General features: G+C 49.3%; 1 protein-coding gene and 1 pseudogene across 1 annotated transcript; both read right to left on the reverse strand.

Moving 5' to 3' along the window:
* Positions 1-1,414: 1,414 nt before the first annotated feature.
* LOC123091241 (protein NRT1/ PTR FAMILY 4.3) lies at positions 1,415-6,046 on the reverse strand. The gene is made up of 5 exons (XM_044512686.1): positions 5,737-6,046; positions 5,406-5,623; positions 4,536-4,982; positions 2,977-3,110; positions 1,415-2,639 (listed from the first exon to the last, which is right to left on the reverse strand). Exons 1-5 carry the CDS (start codon positions 5,885-5,887, stop codon positions 1,775-1,777), a joined length of 1,815 nt encoding a protein of 604 aa, XP_044368621.1. The 5' UTR covers positions 5,888-6,046; the 3' UTR covers positions 1,415-1,774.
* Positions 6,047-10,912: 4,866 nt separating this feature from the next.
* On the reverse strand, positions 10,913-11,051 carry LOC123095324 (uncharacterized; annotated as a pseudogene).
* Positions 11,052-24,750: the final 13,699 nt, after the last annotated feature.

Consider the following 24,750-nt stretch of genomic DNA (forward strand, 5'->3'; position numbering starts at 1 on the left):
ATAGTGTATAAGTTAGTCTATGTTATTCCATACTGACTCCATCTAACAACATGCAACCACATTGTTGCTATCTGTAACAATAGTATTTGATTGGTATAAATGAAGATGACACATAGTAGGGAATTTCCCTACTGTTTTCTGGTCCAAAGAAAGAAAGAGGCAACACATGCAGTATGTTTAATAATTCAGGAACACGAGAGGTTTTCCACACAATTAGTCATGTTATTTATTAGTTGGCTTTGTTTTCTTGATATCTAAAAAATGGGATAGTGGCCTTATGTACAAAAACGGAGGGAGTAGATACAATCGAGGCGTATCAATACCCTCTTCTTGCTAGGGCTCCGGGTGAAATCCCAAGTCTATCATTTCGGGCTCGGTGGGTGCGTTGCGTTGCGGGCATCGCCAGGGAGCTCAGGCACCAACTGGTTGCAGTGCGTCAACGTCTTCGGGCTTGCTTTGATCCTGGTGTGAAGCTTCTTTGATTCTGATGTGGCGTGGCTTCTTTGTTGTCCTACCTTTTACATGTGTCCTGATTGCCACCCTCTTCGATCCTCGCCGTTCGCAGGCGGCCCTTTTCGATGATAGCTTAGTGTGTTTTCCCTAAGGAGGCAGAGCTTAGTTCATGTTCTATAGTCTGAGTTGCCTATTATTGGGTGTGGCTACTCCTACTCGTGCTCGACTTTGAATTGATGGTGTTGCCATTACTCTCTCGGATGTCGGTCAAAATTGCATCTCAGTAAAATGTGCTGATGCTGGGGAAAATAATAATAAAGCGAATAAAAAGTGAAGTATACGGGACATCACAAGGGTGGAGGCGTGATGTTTTTCGGATTGGTGGCTAGCTGAACTGCTACTTTTCTCCCGCTGGTTTCTTGCCTTGCAACTGTTGGTTGATCTTTGCCGCTAGACCTTTTTCTTATTTCTAGTTGTTCTCCTAGTCAATTATGTTTGGATCTGGTTGGTCTTGGAGAGGTTCCAGTCATTTGGCCTTCGTGTTATGCGGATCTTGCACGACCCGTGGCCCTATGTTGTGGTTCTTCGTAGCCCAACAATGTAAAAAAAGGTATGGCATGTTTGGATGTTTTTTTTTGCGGGAAACATGCTGTGGATGTTGATTACTTTGGTAGCTTAAGTAGTTTTCATTCTATAAGCGAAGACCTTGATTTCTATAAATGAAATCGGAGAGGGCGGCCTTTCTTTTACTCAAAGATTTTTTTATGCAAACCAACCTATGGTTGAATGGTTAAGTGGACAATGGTATTCTCAGTCCATCAGGTTGCGTGTGTGCATTCATAGGGGTGAGTATACGCGCGTATGTATGAGCGCTTGTTTTTGTACTTTATTAAAAAAAAAGAACAAAATTTGTATCTTGGAACAATATTAATCGGATCAGCGTAACCGTACCACGTGTTCATCTGGCAGAGGATAACTTAGTGCTTTTTTCTGGCCAATTATTTACTATTTACACAGCCTTCTTAATAGGAGTACATGATAGCGAGCTGATCTAATGCAGGACCGGCTACTTGATGTCTTGGTCCCTAGTTCCCTACCCACAACTGCTCATGCTGCAGGTGTTACACCATTACACACCCTTTAAACTGTACCTAGCCAGGACTAATTAATAACTAACCACATGTGCAACACTTCGTTAATTAGTTGATGAGACCCATACACACATCTACACACTACTTCCGATACAAGGCAGAGCCATAGATATACATATAAGGTAAACAAACTAAGGTTAATTGATTAATAATCCACTAATGCATACTGATCACGCAGAATTCTTCTCATCCTCCTGCTCACTGCCACCATCGCCTCCAACTCCGGCAACCTGCACCGTCTCGACGCTGTTGGAGTACCACCTCGACCAGAAGAGGAAGTTGAAGAAGTTGAGGATGCTGAGCGCGGCCAGGAGCCAGTAGAAGAGGTCGAGCCTGTCCTTGTCGAGGTCGTTGTTGCTGAGCCAGCCATTGCCGCCATTCCTCGAGGTCACCCTGTTGACGAGCGACACCAGCACGGAGCTGAGGTAGAAGCCGAAGGAGTAGGAGCAGTAGGTCATGGAGGTGAGGAAGGCCTGCATGCCGGAGAGCGACTGCTTGTAGAAGAACTCGATGAGCCCCACGGCTGTGAACATCTCCGACAGCCCGAACACCAGGAACTGCGGCGCGATCCAGAAGATGGAGAGCGTTCGCCCATCTCCGTAGACGGACGAGTGGCGGCGGCGGGCCTCGACCAGCGCGGCGGCCACCATGGAGAAGGTGACGGCGAAGAGGCCGACCCCGATCCGCTGGAGCGGCGTGATGCCTGTGCCGACCCCCGTGAGGCGGCGCGCGGCGGGCACGAAGACGGCCTCGTAGGCCGGGACGAGCACGATGAGCATGATATAGGGGATGGCCTGGAGCGACGCCGGGGGGACGTGGAAGTTGGCGGCGAGCCGGGTGTCCATGGCGCTCCCTTGCTGCACCGAGAAGGTCTGAAGCTGCGCGAGGATGGTGTTGAAGACGATGGTGCACGCGAAGATGGGCACCACGCACAGCAGCACCTTCACCTGCTCCACCTCCGCCGCCGTGCACAGCCCCCACCCGCTCTCCTTGCTGCCACCGTCCTGCGCCTTCACGCACGCTTTGTCCAGGAACCTAAATTAAAACGTGCAAACGAAGGAAACTGAGAGCTCTGACAAGAATAATCAGTACAAAATCCAGTGAAATTTATTTTGAGCGAATTTCTGCAAAAAGAGATAAATCTTCTAGATTTGCCCTCTTCCTGATTTTTTTAAAGAGAAATATTGCAAATGGCTTTCTCATGTGTTTTTTTTACAAGCAACCGACAGGACTGGAGCTCTGTCTTCTCATATATAGAAGAACATCATTGACCATTTGATAAGAAAAACTGAACGATAGCACAAGGCATACAAACACGCCAGGCCGAGGCCCTCATGTGTGCATGTCTATGTAAAATCAAATCCTTAATTACCTGAACTTATTGATGCTGCAGATGTTGGTGGTGTTGAGACGCATCTCATGTGCACCCGTGGAGGAGATGCCCTGCAGTGTGGCCCTGGACGATGGGCACACTTGCTTCCTCTTGGCTACCGCGGCGACGAAGACCTAGACACATCGATTCTCATTTTTAGACAAAGGAAAAGATAACTATCCTAGCCTTTGAGGTGTTTTGATTTTCATGAGTTTTTTTTATTCTTTGAGTTGGATTTTCATGAGGCCAAGCTAGCTATATATATATATATATATATATATATATATATATATATATATATATATATATATATATATATATATATATATATATATAGGGAAAATCCATCCTACCACCTAGTGAGAATAAGAATATGAGCTTAAGGAGAAAATGTAACTTGCAAATGATTGATTGTAAGTAAATGTTGGTTCCAAAAAATAAGAAAGCTAGGTAGGTGGTGTCCCATTTGGGCATGCATGTCACTGATGTCACATACCTCCATGATTGATGCATCACAAGCATAACAGAATGGGCCTACGGTTCTGTGATTAATAATCACATGCACATTCCAACAGGAGATATGCGCGGCTGTTTTTGTGACCCACTCAAAAGAAGGGCCACTAGCCCTTGTCAACTTGTCCCACCAAAAGGGAGAGTATGTGACAAATATATTTACCACCACATCTATGGAGTTTTACGTTATTTAGAATATCAAATTTGTGATAATTTCTTGAGATGGATCCACTTTTACCAAATAGATGAGTTTTTGTGTGCTTTATGGGATCTTGATTAACAACCCATTGTGTGTGCGCCAGACTGATAATAAGCAAAATATTTCATTTCAGATGTAGCATATCTTACTGAACAAATTGCTTTTCTGTAAATAATTTTTCTTTGTTAATTTCATAGAAAACCTTTTTGTTGTGTGCCTTTCGGGTCAAGGTTTTGTAGATTAAATATCACTGGCCGGCGGTTCTTTACACCTAAAGCAGCATATCAGACCAGATTCAGCAGGAGTGCTTTCTAAACAAGGAATCATGATGATGATACGTACATGGTCAAGCTTTTCTTGTTTAAACATGTTGGATACACACACATGCCTATTCACCCAAATATTTCCCACAATTATAGTATGCCTAAGTACATATTATATACCTGTAGCTAGTGCACATACGTATTGCTAGGGCCGTTGGCCGTTGTGGAGTCTAAATAAATCCCAGTCAGACCCATCTTTGGAAAATATTACCTTTTTAGGAGGATTCCGATATGAACAAATTTGACTATCTTGGGCAAATTTCTTGCGCTTAAAGATTTGTCGGATTTCTAACATTACCGTAAAATAAATGCCCTGAGTATGCCCGGCAATTTGGGTCTGTGCATCCAAGATGCAAAAGGGGGTGCAAAAATGGCCTATTTGTTCGTGATATTTGTGACGAAGGGCAGACATCAGTCCACAGTGTACGTCCACAATTTTTTCCTTTTTTTTGTAAATTAGTGCATTGGTTCGATTAAATTATTTTTCGAACGGCCCACGCACCCTGTTGATACGACGTACGTACCTTTGCTATCGGCGTGCAGATGCTGCCCTGCGGTGGCTTGTTCCGGTAGAAGAAAACGCCGGCGACGAGGCTGACAAGGCCGACCGCCATGGCAGCGGCAGAGACCCCGAAACCGACGTCCATCCCGGAGCGTGTCTGCACCCAGACGAGCACGGTGAGCGCCACCATCTCGCCCACGCAGAAGCTGAAGTAGGCCGCGTTGAAGTAGCTGGAGAGCCGCTTCCCGCCATCGACTGCCTCCTCGCCGTCGCGACGGAACTGGTCGGCGCCGTGCGCGATGATATTGGGCTTGAGGCATCCGCTGCCCAGCGCCACCAGGTAGAGCGCGGCGAAGAAGATGCCGGCCTTCACCCCCGCCACCTCCTCGCACTGCTCGGCCGCCTTCATGTCGCACGCCGGCGGGCGCAGCTGCGGCAGGTGCGCCTGCACCGCCAGCAATATAAACCCCTGCAAAATGCCAAAAAAAAAAGCTAATCCTCTTTAGGAACCTGGTGGTAGACTGGTAGCCAATAGCCATTGATGCACGAAAGGAAAAAGAGATATAATTTTCAGTTTCCCCCTTTTCGCAAGAGACTGATGTTTTGGCCGGCCGCCCACTGAAGGCGCACTAGACGGCAGTTGCAGCCGGCCATGATTTGCTCCCACAATGGCACCATCTTCTTTCACCTTTACTTGCTTATTATCCTGTCAACATTTTTGTTACATGCCAATCCCGTCTATCTGTCGCCACAATCTTTTCATTTTTCTATCAGTTAAAAGTCGCACGCACTAGGCTTTCCCTGCGTGAATTTTTTCCCGTGCCTTTGATAGTTTTATAGTAGAAAAACAAAAGAAATGATCCATTTTCTTGGTGGTTTTACGATGGCTTACGGAGAGCTCGACGAAGCCGAAGATGAGCATGGTCCAGAAGCTGCCGAGGTAGGAGTCTGAGAGGAAGCCGCCGAGCAGGGAGAGGAGGAACATGGTGCCGATGAAGTTGGTGACGATGTTGGCCGACTTGGACAGCGGGAAGTGCATCTCGTTGAACACGTAGGTGATGAGGTTGTTCCCCACCGCCGCGATCGCCATGATCTCAAACGCCTGGATCCCTACACCAACACGTACCATCCATCATTAACCAAAAATTCAAAGGGCAAGAACAGAGCACATCAACATACATGATGAACCAAGATGTGAGACAGAAGCATGGATGGATGCGCACCTAGGACAAACACAGCAGCCTTCATGCCTCCATGCCTTTGAGGCCTGCAAGGCCTGCCCCTCCAGTCCACAGAGACCTCGGAGGCGGCAGCCATGGGGTTGGAGTTGGAGTCCCCCTTGGGACCTTGTTGCCTCGACGACTCAACATCCATTTCCCCTACAGTTACCTCTCCGGCCCTTCGAAGAATTTATATTCTTTCTCTTCTCTGTTGTTTACTACTGGTACTAGTTTTGTATGCCGAGAGAGTTTGCTGTGGCGTCGTCACTCGCTAGAGCACACTCACTATCAAGCTCCAAAGGGTGTTGCGTGCTCAGATTGTCTTGGTAAATTCTAGGCAACTTGGCCGGTTATTTATAAGCCCCCCGGGAGCGGGGAGCCGACTGTCACGGTGCTGTGCTTACCGGTGAAAATGCGAATAATCATGGACAAGTAGATTATAAACATAATGATTGATTACTGTCACTGCTTGAGGAGACAACCTGATTAAGAATCTGATATGCAATGGAAATGTTTTTCCTTCCACATGGAGGACGCATTTAATTCGATACGAGCTAGAGCTGTGCTTGCCGGTGAAAATGCGAATAATCATCGAGAAGTAGATAAAAACATAATGATTAATTACTGCCACTGCTTGAGGAGACAACCTGATTAAGAATCTGATGTGAAATGGAAATGTTTTCCTTCCACATGGAGGGCGCATTTAATTCGATACGAGCTATGAGTACCGGCGATCTGAAAATATATACCCAAGGCCATTTCTGATGAGGTGAATAAGCATCTTCCTTTTCTCCCTGTCTTCTTTTTACAGTGGAAAATTTCCGACCAACAGATAAAAAACCTAGTGATTGGTCTCCATTTTGTTTGTCACTGCTTGAGGAGACCACCTGATTAGGAATCTGATGTGAAACTAAAGCATTTTCTCCCCATCTAATCAGAGATAAACCAAATGCTGAGAAAGCACCTTCCTTCTTTACTTATCTTTCTTATAATTTTGATCTGGACAGCTGACACAGTGCCTACTGAAAGAAGAGAAAGAAGAGAAGATTGGAAGCGTATACAATCATGCAGGGACGCGTGCGTGTTATATAGAGGGAACAAAGTACAATGGCGCAGGTTGTTGTGTGGCTTGACCCCTCATCCAAGTCTATATAAGATAAGGATCTCCAACTACAACAACCTGCCTAGATTACAACTCACGCACGCACGTTTACACCATCGTGACATATGTCACGCTACACAACTACAACTATATCATTTAACATCCCCCCTCAATCTAAACGTATCAAGGTTGAGATTGTTCTTGAAAGCTTGTAGTTGTCGAACCTGCAATGGTTTTGTAAATCCATCTGCCACTTGATCTCCTGTTGGAATGAATCTGACCTCCAACAATTTCCTAGCAACTCTTTCTCTGACAAAGTGAAAATCAATTTCTATGTGTTTCGTCCTTGCATGAAACACTGGATTGGCAGAGAGATACGTTGCTCCAAGATTATCACACCATAAGTAAGAGGTGTGTGACCTTTTTACTTCTAGTTCATCCAGTAAAGTTTCCATCCACATTACCTCAGCTGTTGCATTAGCTAGAGACTTATACTCAGCTTCAGTGCTAGAACGAGAGACTGTTGCTTGTTTCTTTGCATTCCATGATATAAGATTGGACCCAAAGAAAACAGCAAAACCACCAATAGACCTTCTGTCATCAGGACATCCTGCCCAATCTGCATCAGAGAAGGCACTTACAGTAGTTGAGGGTGACTTACATATTTTGAGTCCTGTACTAGCAGTTCCTTGAACATATCTCAATATCCTTTTTACAGCTGTCCAATGTAGAGAAGTGGGTGAGTGCAAAAATTGACAGACCTTGTTGACTGAGAAAGAGATATCTGACCGTGTCAAGGTTAAGTACTGGAGTGCACCAACAACACTCCTATATTTAGTTCCTTCCTCTGCACTCAACAGTTATCCTTCATGCAACGACAGTTTTTCTGTTGTGGATAAAGGTGTACTGGATGGTTTACAGTCTTTCATACCTACTCGCTTGAGTATATCCTTGGCATATTTTTCTTGAGTCAACAGTATACCATCCTGTATCTTGTTTACTTCAATGCCAAGGAAATAGTGCAATTCTCCCAAGTCTTTGAGAGCAAAGTCATTTTTCAAATTTTTAAGCAAGGCTGAGGTAACTTCTTGAGAGGAACTAGCAACAATTATATCATCTACATAAACAAACATATAAATGGTCACCTTTCCTTTCTTGAAGAAGAACAAAGAAGTATCTCCCTTTGAAGGTCTGAACCCAAGCTGTTGCAGTTTTGTGCTTAGTCTTGAGTACCAAGCTCTAGGTGCCTGTTTCAGACCATACAATGCTTTGTCTAATCTGCACACATGCTGTGGCTTGGTGGCATTCACAAAACCAGGTGGCTGCTTCATATAGACCTCTTCCTCGAGAACGCCGTGTAGAAACGCATTCTGTACATCCAATTGGCGAAGGCTCCAACCTCTAGAGACAGCAATAGACAAAACAAGTCTGATAGTAGCTGCTTTAACAACAGGACTAAACGTGTCCTCATAATCAATACCATAACGTTGTTTAAAACCTTTATCAACTAATCTAGACTTGTATCTATCTATAGTGCCATCTGAGTTTCTTTTAATTTTGTACACCCACTTGCAGTCTATTACATTTCTTCCTTGTCTAGATGGAACTAAATGCTAGGTTTGATTTTTCATAAGTGCATCATACTCAACTTCCATAGCATGTTTCCAATTTTTATTGCCTAGGGCTTCTGCTAGATCTCGTGGTTCTGTAGCAGTAGCAGCAAAGTTCACAAATCTGAAATTCTTGTCATACCTGGCCGTGCCATCCTTTGGAACCAATGGTTTAAAAACACCTCTTTGTGACCGCGTACTTGGACGTGCAGGAATAGTGGCCGCAGACAATCCTGGTGCTGCAGAGGATCCTGCTCCTCGTACCGGCAGATCCGTCAGAGGATCCCCCTCGGCCGCCGCGTGATCGGGCGTGGGATCGTGCGCCGGATCAGGCTGTCGTGTGGGCGACACACACCCTCGAGACCGCGGGCCAGCGCCATCAATGCGCAGTGGGCCAGGCGCGGGAGATCCAACCGAGGGACGACAACTGGCGCTGGGGACCACGCCACAGTCCGATGCGCCTGACCACCCGGCAGACACGGGCCGCGTGTCGTACACAGAGGGGCTGCCCGTTTGCGGAGGAGGCAGATCCTCCTGGGAGTCTGCGCGCATGATTGGGGCGCCAGATCCTGCGCCGCTGGATCTCTTGGAATCGGCAGCGGCAGGTGAATCCATCTCGTGTCCCGCGCCGGTTCCCTTTGGCGTGATATGGAGCATAAAATCACACAGTGTAACAGCATTTTCTGCATCATTTTTGCTGCCTGTTTCTGCACAAGGACGGTCAGGGTCAGTAACACTATTAATCGCATGATCACCAACACATTCGCCCCCGTGATCAGTAGGATTTAAGAGCTCCGGTGGAAGTAAGAGAATTTCGGCACGCGAAGACGAGCACCCGCATTAGGATGCAAGTCAGAAAAGGGAAAACATGTTTCATCAAAAACTACATCACGAGATATGTAGACTCGTCCAGTAGGAATATCCAGACATTTGTAGCCTTTATGAAGGTTACTATACCCAAGGAAGGCGCATTGTTTGGAACGGAATTGGAGCTTATGTGTGTTATACGGCCGAAGATTAGGCCAGCAAGCACATCCGAAAATACGGAGAGATGAGTAGTTTGGGGTTTCACCAAATAGTTTGGTGAGATGTGTCTCAAGGTTTATGACTCTGCTCGGCATCCTATTGATGAGATAGGTAGCTGTAATGAAGGCTTCATCCCAAAATTTTAAGGGCATGGAAGCTTGAGCAAGTAAAGACAGACCAACTTCAACTATATGACGGTGTTTCCGTTCGGCCGAGCCATTTTGTTGATGGGCATGCGGACAGGAAACGTGGTGAGAAATACCAATTTTTGTGAAGAAGGAGTTCAACTTGACATACTCCCCTCCCCAGTCGGTTTGAAGGGCAAGGATCTTTCGATCAAACTGTCTTTCAACAAGTTTTTGAAAGTCATGAAATTTTTGAAAGACTTCAGACTTATGTTTTATAAGATAGATCCATGTGAACTTACTGAAATCATCAATGAAACTAACATAGTATTTCTTTCTTTCTACGGTTTCAATGGCAGGACCCCAAACATCAGAGAAAATAAGTTCCAAAGGAAATTTTGATTCACTCATAGATTGAGGATAAGGCAGCTGGTGACTTTTGCCCTTTTGGCAGGCGTCACATACAAGTTTATTTTCACTACTACTAGCACACGGGAGTTTATTTTCACTAATGATCTTCCTAACAAGGATGGAAGATGGATGACCAAAACGTCGGTGCCACCAATCCGAAGATGGTTTGGTGACACTTAGCACTTGCTTCTTGACGTTTGTCCCGACATGCTTGACAGGATAGAGGCCTCTCCTACCCCTGCCTCGAAGTAGAACCCTCCTCATTTCCAGATCCTTGACAAGAAAAAAGTGAGGGTGAATTTCAACAAAGGTGTCATTATCAAGGGCAAGTTTGCTTGCTGAGATTAGACTTTTTGTGGCCTCCGGAACATGAAGACCATTGTTGAGATATAGATTACGATCTGGGGTTGAAATAGTTGTGTGACCAATGTGATCAATAGCCATACCTGACCCATTGGCTGCATGAATTTGGTCGTTGCCGGTGTACCTCTCCCGGACGGTGAGCTTCTCCAGATCGCCGGTGATGTGGTCGGTGGCACCACTGTCCATGTACCAGTTGGTGTCCACCCCATACTGCGGTGCAGTCATATCCGGCGAGCGCTCTTCTCCTCCTTGGTAAGCGGAGTCATAGCGCTTCCAGCACTTCCACGCTGGATGACCCACCTTGCCGCAGATCTGGCATGTAGGCTTGGTGGTGGGATTGTTGTTGTAGTTCCCACCCCCACCGCTGCCGCCGCCATGGTTGGGCGGCCTGGAGGAGTTGCCGCGGCCGCGATCACCGCCGCCGCCTTGCCTGCCGCGGCCGCGGTCACCACTGCCGCCGCCGCTGTTTCTGTTGTTGGAGCGCCCACGTCCAACTGCGTTTGCAGACGACTGGGAGGACCCGCCACGAAGATTCATGCGGGTCTCGAAGCTCAGGAGCTGCGAGTACAACTCCGAGACTTTGACTAGCTCGACTCGAGAGCACATGGCTGACACCACGGGGTCGAACTCCTCATCTAGTCCAGCTAGGATGTGGGACACCACGTCCTCTTCATCCACCTTCTTTCCTGAAGCAACGAGTTCATCACAGAGAGTTCTAACCTTACCAACGTACTCAGTGATCGTGGAGTTTCCCTTCTGAAGATTGGCGAGGGCGATCCTGACGTTGACGGTTTGTGATCGGGTTTGCGATTTCAGCATCCCCTGCATAGTATTCCACAGCTCTGCTGCGGTGTGGCAAGTCGCCACTTGGACGGCCATCTCGCGCGGCAGCGTGGTCAGCAGGTACGAGAACACCTGCTGATCGCGTGCATACCACACGCCGAACTCCGGGTTGGGGCCCTGGGACTTGGTCTTCCCATCGGCGCTGGTGACCTCAATGGTCGTGGGCGGCACCTCCTGCTCGACGTCGAGGAACGACGCCATCCGCGCTCCCCGGATGGCCGAGAGCACGGTGGCGCGCCACAGCGGCTCGTTCCCTCTCGTGAGCTTCTCTGTTGCGATATGTGCAAACGGCGATGAGGGAAAGGAGTTCATGGAGGAGCTTGCCATGGATGAGTTCGAGGTAGGCTCTGATTACCATGAAAGAAGAGAAAATTGGAAGCGTATACAATCATGCAGGGACACGTGCGTGTTATATAGAGGGAACAAAGTACAATGGCGCAGGTTGTTGTGTGGCTTGACCCCTCATCCAAGTCTATACAAGATAAGGATCTCCAACTACAACAACCTGCCTAGATTACAACTCACGCCCGCACGTTTACACCATCGTGACATATGTCACGCTACACAACTACAACTATATCATTTAACACCTACTCATCGATTCCTATAAACAGTTTTGCTGTTTGAACTATTTGTGTACTTGTGCTTACTCGTGGAAATGCGAAAAACTGTCAATAAATAAAATAGATGAAAAGCATAATGATTGCTTACCATTTTCTTTGTCGCTGCTTGATGAGACCGCCTGGTTAAGAAGGTTGTGTGAAAAAAGAAGGTGCTTTCTCTTAAAACTGAAGGATGAATCTTCTTCTATACGAGTTTTGAGTAGCCACAATCTGGAAAATGCCATCTCTGATGAGATGATGGAGCATCCTATCAGTTTAGAACAGCTGCAAAATACTTTGCACTTCTTTTAAAACTCTACTTTGTATCCTTTCACTCCTTAGTGAATATGCATCACTACTGCAGGGTTAAGCTTGAAAAAAAAAGAGCTGGAAAAATGTTACTTACAAAGGCTGTAACTGTGATTGAGTTCAAGTAGTAAAATCTTGCGGTTGCAGCTGTTAATTTCCTTCAATCTATACTGTTGCTACAATTTCAATAATCGCATCATGTTACTAAAAACAATCACCTGCTGTTGGGAAATTAATACGCTTATTGTATTCTACAAGATGTTGTTGAGGTGATCACATCGAGGAGAGGAGTGACGTTGTTGAGGTGACTCAGGTTGTTGCACCACCAATATCTATGGAGGATTATCTCAATAAGGTTACTCGTGTGATTCCATGCCCTCTGCTTGGATCACGAACGCCCTTGCAGTTGGAGAAAGATGGCACCTCTCTCTCAAAGTGAGGTAGTGGGCGTCTAGAAAAGAAAAACAATGCGTGCAACATCCCAATGGCCAAGCGTGCAGATCATAGGTTGTTAGAGGCTTTCGGTAGTTCTCATAAATGAGGAAAGCAGAGGGTGCTGGCCTCAAAATTAAGGCCTACCTAGACATATAGGCGGTGGCCAGGCTCGGTATGGATGAGCCTTTTTGAGAGTGTGGTGGTTAGATCGGTTGCTCTTGAGCTTCATTTGTTAGTTTTGGGCCTTGACGCTCTTGTGTCCAATTCAGACGGTGTTCCTTGATGTCGTGTGTGTGTTCTTCTAGTCCGTACCACCAAGCTCCAGTGTCTTTTTTCTGCTTTTCTTTGGTTTTCACTCATATCCAGGCATTCTGGTTTCGGCCTAGTTTTCCTAATAAACTGGGTCATTTTTTGTATTCTTAATGAAATAGGCAGAGCTCCTGGCTTGCACCGTAAAAAAAAAATCTACAAGATGTGGCTATGGTAATGGTGCCACTGCTGCTTGAAGAAGGCATGAGCTGGTAACATAGTGCAGGTCTCTGTTAGATTTAGAGGGCCAGATCTTCCTCTCTGCTTTTGGAGATGAGTGCAATGTGGGGGTGCATTGGCTGGATGCATGGGCCTGGAACCAACACCGGCCATACACACAAACTTTCCAATGGGAAGTGGGCACATCTGTTTAAAATCTATTCCGATCTACCAGCATTGCCCATCATGCAGCTTTCCCACTGATGCTGGACACACACTGTACCGGTTCACTGCACACATATATTCTCAGCCAACAGAGTTCCATTTATTATGCTCCATTGAGCATGGGTTATCCTGATGGCATATGTCCTGACGCAGGTGGTACAGGGCCCCTGAGGTGGAAAGACTGGGCTATCTTAGCTCAGATTGGTACCGGAGCATCACTAGTTCATCTCCCTGGTTCGCTTTTTGTGTCCAAGATACGGTAATAGTTTATTCTTGACATGAGTATATAGGATATTCGGAATGTTATCTAAATCGGGCAGGTGTTGCTGTCTGAAGATTATGAGATCTTTGCTTCTGCTTCTCGTTCAGGGATTAGTGTGGTTACCGCTGGATTTTTTTTTCACGAATACGCAAGGTGCATATCTTCTCATTGATAGGAGAAGAGAGTTTAGCATTGTGGAAAACTGTAGGATGCCTAGAATATCATGTTGTATTGACCTGACCCTCGTAGGAGTATGTATAGAGTACAATGTAGAAGAGGCTTGTAGTACAAACATCCCCCTCAGTCGTAGCGGGAGTAAAGCGGACGAGTACGAGTCTTGTGCTTTTGTCATCTTCTCCGCCGCATTGGGTCGCCTCCTTGTGCCGTGACTGCGTCCCCTTCTGGTGCCTTCCTTGTCTCTCATCTCTTCCCTCCCGCAGGCACATCGGGAGTGGCGTGGACGGTGGTGACGACGCAGACGATGTTGAATGGAGTTGCTGCCGATATGTTGCTGTAGACGTAGTCGTGTGGTCGATGTTGAGGTCACTGATCATGATGTAGCCGTGGTCGAAGTGGCCATAGTCGATGGTGTAGTCGTCGTGGATGATGTAGCCGCACAAAGCCGGGTGTGTAAAAAAAATGCGCTATGTTGTAGATGACGGAGCTGCGGTCGTGGACGATGCACCTTACGAATGTCAGAGGGTGCCGTCGGCGATGAGTCCATCGGCTTTGCCAGGACCGGAGGAAACCCATCGAGCACACATCAATTTTACCAGAACCGTGTGGCCGTGTAGGGGTCATCACTATAGTAACGTCGTGTCGATGCAGTCTTGTCGTCGTGGATGACGCGGTCGATGCCATCGTCGTGATGCGGTCATTGCCGTCGTCGAGGTCGCGTCTTGCAGAAACCTCTGTAAAAGGACGCTAGATGTCCATCTCGTGGACGAGTGGCAGCGGTGCGTTGACGATGATGATGATGAAGACCTTGACGATGAAGTGTTGCGATGGCGTCGCAGCGGCGTGTCGATGATAATGTTTCGCTTGAAGGCGTCCCTTCGCGGTGATGAAGTGTCGATGCCGAAGTATGTCTGGCTTGTAGCCTGGGTTGGTCGTACATCTCGATGAAGAGGCGATGCACACGCGTCGTTGAAGCAGCTGCAGGTGTGTTCGGTGTAGTCGTTTGATGTGGACGCAGAAATCGGTGGCTTGACGCAGATCACTCGGTGTAGATGATCGATGTAGTGGGTCTCGTCGGCTTGAACCGCTCATGGCATAGTCACGGGTGTAGCGCCCATGCACATGCAAAGGTGTCTGTGTTGTATGACTTATACATACACGTACTTTTAGGCGGGCATGCACATACAGAGGGGTAGCTGCGGCCTGCGCGTGAGCCTGAGGCTCACTGTAGATCGGATCCAAGCTGTGTGCGTGACCGAAGCCATGCATCCGCCTCGATCGGGTCGATGTAGATCGGAAGCGGCGCCTACGGGAGGAAGCCGACTGAAGTCGCTCGCGAACGTCACCGGGAGATCCGCGCACTCGTTCGTGATGAAAATCTTTGCGGGAGACGCCCTCCCGCGATCCCAGACTTCTCTGACAGGCGGTGTGGTGCTCGGTGCAGAGGCAGACAAGGCATGACGTCGATGGAGATCGGAACGAAGCGGGCATCAAAGGAGACTGGATGGAAGCCGACTGGTGTCTGGTGGTGCTTGACGTTGTTGCTTGCATTGAATGACCCGGCCGGCGCATGTGATGGAGAAGCAGCTGCTTGTGTCAGCCGTAGTTGCACACGTTAACGATTGATCTGCATGAGGCGATCAAGGAGGCGACTAGGGGTCCCTTGCGCGCCGCCGGTGACGCCGCCGGTTCCCTCTCTCTCCGTCGGCCGCTCCGGCGGCGGGAGGGAGGGGAAACCTCGGGTCTGTTCACTAGGTGGGTGTGTGGTAGGGTTAGGGTTGAGGAAGATGCTGCCGAGGCCGTTGCGGCGGTGTCGCGTCGGAATAAGTTTCTCCGGGCTCCGTTCGCGGTCAGGCGAGGCTTTTGCCTTCGTCTAGGAGCCAACGGTGTTGGGGATCCCCGGATCTCGTCGAGGTCGCGGGCTATGGTGGTTGGAGGTCCATCGGCACTGGCCGTTTGGATCCTCATATGGGTGATGGAGGCAGGGAGACGAAGACCTTTCTTCTTCCTTGTTGGTATGATTTGCTGTTGCTATTCTTCTCCTTCCTCTGCGCTGATGCTGGTGGTAGATCCTGCTTTGCCTGGGCGGATGGCCCGGCCGCGGTGCTGGACCGGTCGGATGCCTCGAGTTCTCTTCCTTCCGGAAGGGACACTTTTCGCGGTACTCAAAGCCAAAGATGGCGACGACTGTTGTAGGTGTGTTGGATTGATGTCCATGCCCTCTCAGCGCTGGTGTCAAGAAAGGAGGAAGCAACGTGGCGACAATTGTACCATGGTCGAAGATGATGACCTGTTTGCGACTGGTTGCAGATCCTTCTGCTGCAGGGGTCTTCTCTCAAGATTCAGGGATGATGACACAGGGCTCCGGAGATCTTCTTGTGTTATGATTGTCTTAGTGTACTCTAGGTGTTCATGGTCCTTTGTGTTTGCGTTTTAGTGTGCTTGTAAGGGTCACCTACTTTGTACTGATTCGTGATTTGAATGAAGATTTTCTCAAAAAAAAAAGAAAAAAAAACGATTGATCTGCACAAATTTTCACCAAACATAGGATTGTGGAGATCTAGGAATTTATTTGTGCCTAAGGAAAATTGATCTAATTGGAATTTCGATTTTTTATCTAATCTAAGAAATGGATCTAAATTACAAGAACCGATCTAATCTCTGATTGATCGGGTGCCGCGCCCCCGGGGAGAGGAGATTAATTTCCCCGGGGCCGGCAAGCGGTGAAAGGTCCTAGGATCGGCGTTGTTGGACAAACCGCTCTAATACCATGTGGAAAACTGTAGGATGCCTAGAATATTGTGTTGTATTGATCTGGCCCTCGTAGGGGTATATATAGAGTACAATGTAGAAAAGGCTTGGAGTACAAGGCAGGATATTGTGTGTTTGAACTAAGTCTATCTCTATCCCCTAATCTCTATGCTAATCACGTTTGTACTTCTAACAAGCATGAGATTACAACCGCTTACAAGGCCATGTACGCATGCCGCATGAATGAAAGCGGCGGAACAGAACAGAGTATGGGGTTGCTCAACCCCTACAACAGTGGACAAACTAAGCATCGGGGATGATGTTGTGTAGCCCAATGGCGCCTGCCTTTGCCCAAAGGCGCGCCTCATCTTTGGTGGTGTCGGAGAGGAGGGATATCGATGGCCTATCGTCGTCGAAGATGCAACCATTGCGGTGTTTCCACAAGCGCCAAGCGGTCAGTATGATGAGGGTCTATAGGCCCTTCCTCATCAGGGCGGTGGTGTGGCCAGTCAAAGCCGTCCATGAAGTGTGGAAGGGTGTGTCGGGATTCGGTATGTCCACCGAGGTTCTTACCCAGCCGAGGATCTCATGCCATACCTGTCTGGAGAAAGGGCAGCCAGTCAGAAGGTGTTGCATGGTCTCCGAAACCTGATCGCATGGAGCACAGGTCACGTCGTGTGGTAGGCCGTGGCAGGCTAGATGGCTAGCAATCCAACAATGGTCCTGAAGGGCGAGCCAAAGGAAGTACTTGACGCGCAGCGGTGCCCATGATCGCCATGTGAGCTTCCAGTGGGGGTCCCCGCAAGCGCCGATGAAGAGGGCCTTATAACACGGGCTGCCCGAGTAGGTGGCGTTGGCGGTCCAGCGCCATTTGAGCGCATCCGACTCATCTGAGAGGCCAATGTGGCATACACGATGCCAAAGATCAACATATTGCACCATGGCCATCGGTCCAAGTGCTCCATGGATATCTTGCACCCAAGCTCTAAGGTGGAGGCCCTCGCGAACGGTGCGGGTCTTGCGACGACGTCGAGGGACGAGGGCGAGGACTAGGGGGGGGGATCTCAGCCACGGACCTGCCCTCGGTCCAATGGTTGGACCAGAATCTGCAGTTGTCGCCGGACCCAAGGTCCCAGGTCGTAGACGCTCTAAAGATGGCTGTCACATCTGGGTCATGAGGTATGTGTAAGTGGCTCAAGGGTCGTGAGGGGTCGGTGTGTTGTAGCCATAGCCACCGCGCACGAAGGGCGATGCCAGTTCTTTGGATGTCCCTAATGCCTAATCCGCCAAGGGAAATTGGCCGACAAACTCGCTACCAGTTAACATGGCACTAGCCTCCATTGGCTTCGGTGCCTCCCGCCCAAAGGAATCCGCGGATAATCCGGTTGACTTTCTTGAGCATGGATTGGTTGAGGGGGAAGGCGGTATGGAAGCACGCCAAGTGGATAGTGTGCTACCGAGCTTTTCAAGGATCAGGAGCAAGCTAGTCGTGGAGGCCTTGCGGACGGAGAGGGGCAACCCGAGGTATGTTATGGGGAATTGGGCTATTGGGCACTGCATCTCAGATGTGATCGTAGCAATGTTGTTCTCGTCGCACCGGATCGGGGTGGCAGAACACTTTGCAAAGTTTGTATGAAGCCCGGATGTCTTACCGAATATGTGTAGGATGGCTCACACGTTGGTGATGTCGTGGATGTTTGGGTGACAGAAGATGACAACGTCGTCCATGTATAGCGATATACTTGAGGCCGCGTGCCGAGTGGTAAGGCGTCGGAGAAGGCCTAGATCCACCGCACGGAGTAGCATTGTGTTGAGCATGTCGATGACTAGAGTGAAGAGCATCAAAGAGACCAGGTCGCCTTGTTGGAGGTCATGCACATGGTCAATCGGTGGTCCCAGATGTCCATTGATGAGAACCCACCTGGAAGCCGTCGAAAGGAGTATTGAGATCCACTCACGCCATCGGGGTCGGAAGCCAAGGTGTTGCAATGTCTGTAAGAGGAATGGCCAGGAGACACTGTCAAAGGCCTGTGCGATATCAAGCTTGAGGAGCATGCGTGGCATCTTAAGGTTGTGAAGGAGACACGCGGTCTGTTGCACCAAGAGGAAGTTATCGTGGATGCAACGACGCACAATGAACGTGCTCTGATTGGTGGACATCATGGGGCCCAACCATGGTGCCAGTCTTAGGGAGAGCACCTTCGCGACGAGCTTAGAGAAGAGGTGAATGAGGCTAATGGGCTGGTAGTCGAAGAGCGTATGTGCATCCGCTCGCTTTGGGAGCAAGGTGAGGAGGGCTTCATTGAGCTTGTGGAAGGCCCTCCTATTCATGGTATAGAGCTTCTCGAATGCCTCACATAAGTCGTTCTTGATCGTGTCCCAGCATGCAACGAGGAATTCAGAGGTGAATCCGTTAGGGCCGAGCGCTTTGCCGGTAGGTAAGATCTTTATTGCATTTCAAATCTCATCCTCGAAGAATGGTGACTCAAGCTCGTGTAAGTCAAACTGTGGAACACACAAAGCGTGGAGATTAAGCGTGATGTCCCGCTCCGTGGCAGTTCCAAGCACATCAGCGAAGTGGTTGTATGCGGCTTTGGCCATGGCCTCATGCCCAATCACCACGTGTCACCCACTCGGATGGATGTCATGCGATTGCGCTGCTTCCGGTGCAGGGCATGTACTTTGTAGTAGGAGACGGCGGCATCATCACTGCGCGGCCAAGAGAGGCAGGTCCACTATCTCGCGATGGATTGCTCTAGGGAGGCAAGGCCAAGGTACGAGGCCTTAAGTCTTCGCCGGAGCAAGGTCCCGGATTGCGATAAAGGGCGCATGTCCTGGGTGGTGTCGAGGCGGGTAATGAGTTCACGCGCAACGTTGAGTTGCGGAGATACATTGCCGATGGTTTTCATACTCCAGGGTTGGGGGTGTCTGGCCATCACCTTTAGGCAGGCCACAATGCGCCTCGAAGGGTCAGGGTCAGGCGGCACAGAGTTCCAAGCCTCCGCAACCACGGGCTGGAATCCTTCCAACTTCGGCCAGAATCTCTGAAAGTGGAATCTTTGTGAACAGGAGGGGTTTGCGACGAGGTCAACGATGAGCGGGCAATGGTCGGATGCCGCAGAGGAAAGGCAATGCAGGAGATAGTTAGGGTGCGCAATTTCCACCCCGAGGTATAGAGTACCCGGTTATTGTGAATGAGATTCGGGCTGTCGCGCTCGCTGGACCACGTATAGAGGCGGCCATGCATGTAGACGTCTCGGAGCTCCTCGTCGACGATGAAGCGCCGGAATCGACTCATGACACGTGGTTAAGGTTGGAGTTGTTCTTGTCGGCGGCCGAGGTGATCATCTTAAAGTCACCGCTAAGTAACCACGGGCTAGCACGGGATTCGTGAACCTCATGGAGATCATCAAGGAATTCCATCCACTACTAGGAAAAGGGCTATAGATGGAAGGGCCACTAATGGCGCACCAGACATGTGGTGCGCCACTACTATATAGCAGTGGTGCACCATGTGCTGGTGCGCCATTAGTGTGAAAGACACTAATGGCGCACCAAACACATGGTGCGCCACTAGTAACAATTTTTTTTCCAAACATACTAATGGCGCACCAGGGTAGGGTGCGCCATTACTACTTCTAACTAGTAATGGCGCACCAGCCTCATAGTGCGCCACTACTATATTTTTTTATTCTGTTTTTCGGCAAAACTACTAATGGCGCACCGGGGAACAGTGCGCCATTACTAGTTTAAACTAGTAATGGCGCAATGTGCCCCGGTGCGCCATTAGTATATTTTTTTTGCAAAATTACTAATGGCGCACCACGAGCAGGTGCGCCATTAGTAACCAGGGTTACTAATGGCGCATTTGTAGGTGGTGCACCATTAGTACCTGGGACCAGCTAGATATTTTGGACAGCCACACCTACCCACTCACTTTCCCCACTTCATTCTCTCCACCTCCTCCTCCAAGATTATCTCGGCTGCCTCCTCCTCCTCACCTCATTTGCACCATAGATTCATTCAAATTAAGTGGTTAAATTACCTTTTTTTGATAGGTAAGTAAGGGGGAAGCTCTCTTTATGTTGTTCTCCCTCCAACAACATGCACATGCACTTTTTATGGCCTAGCTAGATCTATGTATGTTCGTGGTGTTGCATATGTTTGTGGTGTTGCATATATGTTTGTGTTTGCAGGTACCGGTATTTGAAATGCGATAGTTGCCAATATTTTGCCGGAATGTTGATTCATTTCCGTTTCGGCGAGAATTTTGGCACTATGCATTCTTTTTGGTCCTATTTTTAGGCAAAGTCATGCCAAATTTTTTCTTGGTTCAAAAATATCGTTTTGCTCTACCCCGCAGGCGACCATGGTCTGCACGATGACCGAAGACATCGTGAATAGGTTTTTGAGCTCCACGAAGGCCGAGATGCTTCAAAAGAACGAGACAAAGATAAGATGTCCGTGTCGAAGATGTAAGCTGAAGAGCCTTATTGCGGACCCGGATTTCGGGCAGGTGCGGGACCACCTGCTCTTGCGTGGTTTCATGGATGGCTATCGGTGGCAAGGTGATGAAGATGACTACGAAGTCGTCCATGGGGGCCGGGCAAGAAATGAGGAAGGGCAGCAAGACAACCACGGCGGCTCGGGTGGGCGAGAAGACGAAGAATCTCCAGGACATGATCACGACGGTGATGTTGTACACAGGCATCATGTAGAAGATGCAGGACATGATGATGAGGAAGATGCTGGAGCAGACGAAGGGCATGATCATGAAGATGAAGATGCCGTAGGAGCAGACGATGATGGACCATCGATGGGCTGGGTGCAGGACCCTCATATTCAAGAGCTGCTTCTCAAGCAGACGGATAACGCAAGAGCTGCCGCCCGAGAGAAAGCCAAGCTGGATCAACTGGAGATAGACGCGGTTACTCCATTGTATGAAGGATGCAGGCCCGAGGATACCCGCCTGAAAGCAACGCTCATGGCTCTGGAGATGAAGGTAAAACACAAAATGACCGACGCATGCCTCGACGAGAACATGACATTCTGGCGCGAACGTCTTCCCAAGGGGAACAATGCCCGACCAGTTTCGAGGAGGCGAAGAAAATCGTGTGTCCTCTGGATTTACCGCACGTGAAATACCATGTGTGCATGAACAATTGCATCATTTATCGGACGAGCACGCGGAGTCTACCATATGTCCGGTGTGCGGCGTCACTCGATACAAGAAGAGGAAGAAAGCTCCTCGAAAAGTGGTGTGGTACTTTCCGATCACTCCTCGTCTGCAGCGGTATTTCGCGGACCCTAAGGTAGCAAAGCTCCTGCGTTGGCACGCGGATAGGGAGGAGAAGAAGCCAGAAGATGACGCAAATGATCCGGAGATAAATAAAAAAGACAAGATGCTGAGTCACCCTAGGGATGGGAGCCAGTGGCAAGCGTTGAACTTCGAACACCCAGAATTTGGGAAGGATCCAAGGAACATCGTGCTGGGCGCGAGCACCGATGGAGTCAATCCGTTTGGCAGCCAGAGAAGCACACATAGCACCTGGCCTGTGTTTGTGTGGATGTACAACCTTCCCCCTGGTTGTGCATGAAGAGGAAGTACATTCACATGAGTATGCTAATTGAAGGGCCGAAAACAACCAGGGAACGACATCAATCTGTATCTAGGGCTGCTGAAAGAGGAGCTAGACACGCTGTGGAAAATGCCAGCCAATATGTGGGACGCCGCACAGAAAGAATATTTCCCTATGAGAGCCGCACTGCTCACGATGATGCACGACTATCTCGGTTACAGATATGTCGCGGGGTAGGTGGTCCATGGATTTTCTAGATGCGTTAGGTGCATGGATGACACAACGTATCGCTAGCTAGATAGAGATCCCGGGTCTTCAAAAACCGTGTCCATGGGACATCGAAGGTGGCTTCGCGACGATGACCCATGGAGGAAACACAAGGATCTGTTCGATGGTGAAACCGAACCCCAAAGACGCCTGCGTACGAGGCGCGGCGAGGAAATAGACGAGCTGTTGAAAAATTGGAAAGATTGCCCACTGCAGGAAAGAAGCAAAAGGTGCCAGAGCCGGGAAAGAAGAGAAAGGCGCCAGAGCCGCTGCTGAAGGTATGGATAACGAGGTCTGTTTTCTGGGACTTTCCGTACTGGAAGATCCACCGTGTGCCTCACAACCTTGATGTCATGCATATCACGAAGAATGTGTGCGAGAGTCTGCTTGGTACCCTGCTCAACATGCCAGAGAGGACCAAAGATGGGCCGAAAGCAAGGGCAGACTTGAAATCAATGGGCATCAGGGAGGAGCTTCACGCTAATGATGATGATGATGAGGCGAAGCAGGACACGGAAAGTCGTCGCAAAGGCAAAAAGGCCAAGAAGACCAGAAATGACTACGCTCCCGCGTGCTTCACTCTAAGTCAGGAGGAGATCGATCAGTTTTTCACCTGCCTCGTAGGAGTAAAACTTCCTCACGGTTACACGGGGAAGATAAGCAGATACCTAGACCCAGCGAAGCAGAAGTTCAGCGGGATGAAGTCTCATGGCTGTCACGTGCTGATGACGCCGATACTTCCAGTTGCAATCCGTGGGATCATGGACGCGCACGTCCGTGAAACGCTATTTGGCCTATGCAACTTTTTTGACGTCATCTCTCGGAAGTCGGTTGGCGTGAGGCAACTCAGAAGGCTACAGGAAGATATCGTGGTGATACTATGCGAGCTTGAGATGTACTTCCCGCCCGCATTCTTCGATGTTATGGTGCATCTGCTGGTCCATATCGTGGAGGATATCATCCAACTCGGGCCGGCGTTCCTGCACAGCATGATGCCGTTCGAAAGGATGAATGGTGTCATCAAAGAATACGTTCGCAACATGTCACGTCCAGAGGGAAGCATAGCCAGGGGCTTTCTGACCGAAGAGTATCTCCTACTGCACGAATTATCTAGGCATAGAGAACCCCGTTGGTCTGCCCGTCAACGGACACCTTGGCAGGCTCGCTGGATGGGGTCACCGTGAGGGTCGCCGCGAAATGCATGTTGACTTCGAGGGTCGACTCGCCGACTTTGAAAGAGCAAACCTAGTCACGCTACAACACATAGACGTGGTCGATCCTTGGGTGGTAGAGCACAAAACCTTTATTGAGAAGACGTACAATGACCGAGGCCAACAGAGGACGGACGGAGATATAATCAAAGAGCACAACTCATGTTTCACGCGTTGGTTCAAGCAGAAGCTTCTGTCATACCCTTTACATGAGGATTCTTCCGTGGAAGAACAACTCATATTCGCCTTGTCATAGGGCACCGAGCACAACCTGATGACGTATGAGGCGTACGATATCAACGGCTACACATTCTACACCGAGGGAAAGGACATGAAGAGCGATGGTTATCAGAACTCCGGGGTAATGATGGAATCCTACACCGGTAACGACAAGGACAGATACTACAGAAGGATCGAGGAGATCTGGGAGCTGAGCTACGCTGGAGAGAAGGTCCCGATGTTTCGTGTCAGATGGGCCAAGAACGCCATAAAAGAAGACCGGTATTTCACCACCATGGTTATACCCGAAGCCAAATCCAAGACCACGGGCGCAAACATCACCGCGAAAAATGAGCTATGGGTACTGGCTTCCCAAGTGGACCAATGCTTCTTCATTACCGACCCGCCAAAGCCCAGTCGTGTTGTCGTGAGGAGAGGCAAAAGGAAGATCATCGTAATGGATGGAGTCGCCAATGAGCAAGACTTCGACAAGTACGGCGACCCGAAGATGGAACATGACGACGACGACGAAGTATCAGCATACACCACAAGAAGAACTCCATTTACGAAAAATAAGGGCAAGAAGATTGTGAACAGATAGCTAGCTAAGATCGATTGTATTTAAATTGTAGCCTTCATTTCTCGATTGTATTTCATGGGCACTTTTTGAACTCATGAATGTTTTTAAATTTCATGGACACTCGATCTCGATCCCCCTCCATCTCGATCGCTATCCCACCTCGCCACATACGGCCCCCCTCGCCGCCGAGCACCCCCCGCACCCTCTCCCCCGCTCCACCGGCCGTCGCCGCCGACCCCCCGCACCCTCCCCCACTCCACCGCCGCCGCCGACCCACCGCACCCTTCCCCGCTCCACCGCCGCCGAGCACCCCCCGCACCCTCTCCCCCGCTCCATCGGCCGCCGCCGCCGCCCCCCTGCACCCTCCCCCACACCCTCCCCCGCTCCACCGCCGCCGAGCACCCCCGCACCCTCTCCCCCGCTCCACCGGCCGCCGCTGCCGACCCCCCGCA

This window comes from Triticum aestivum, chromosome 4B, assembly GCF_018294505.1.
Source record: "Triticum aestivum cultivar Chinese Spring chromosome 4B, IWGSC CS RefSeq v2.1, whole genome shotgun sequence".
Lineage (NCBI taxonomy): Eukaryota > Viridiplantae > Streptophyta > Magnoliopsida > Poales > Poaceae > Triticum > Triticum aestivum.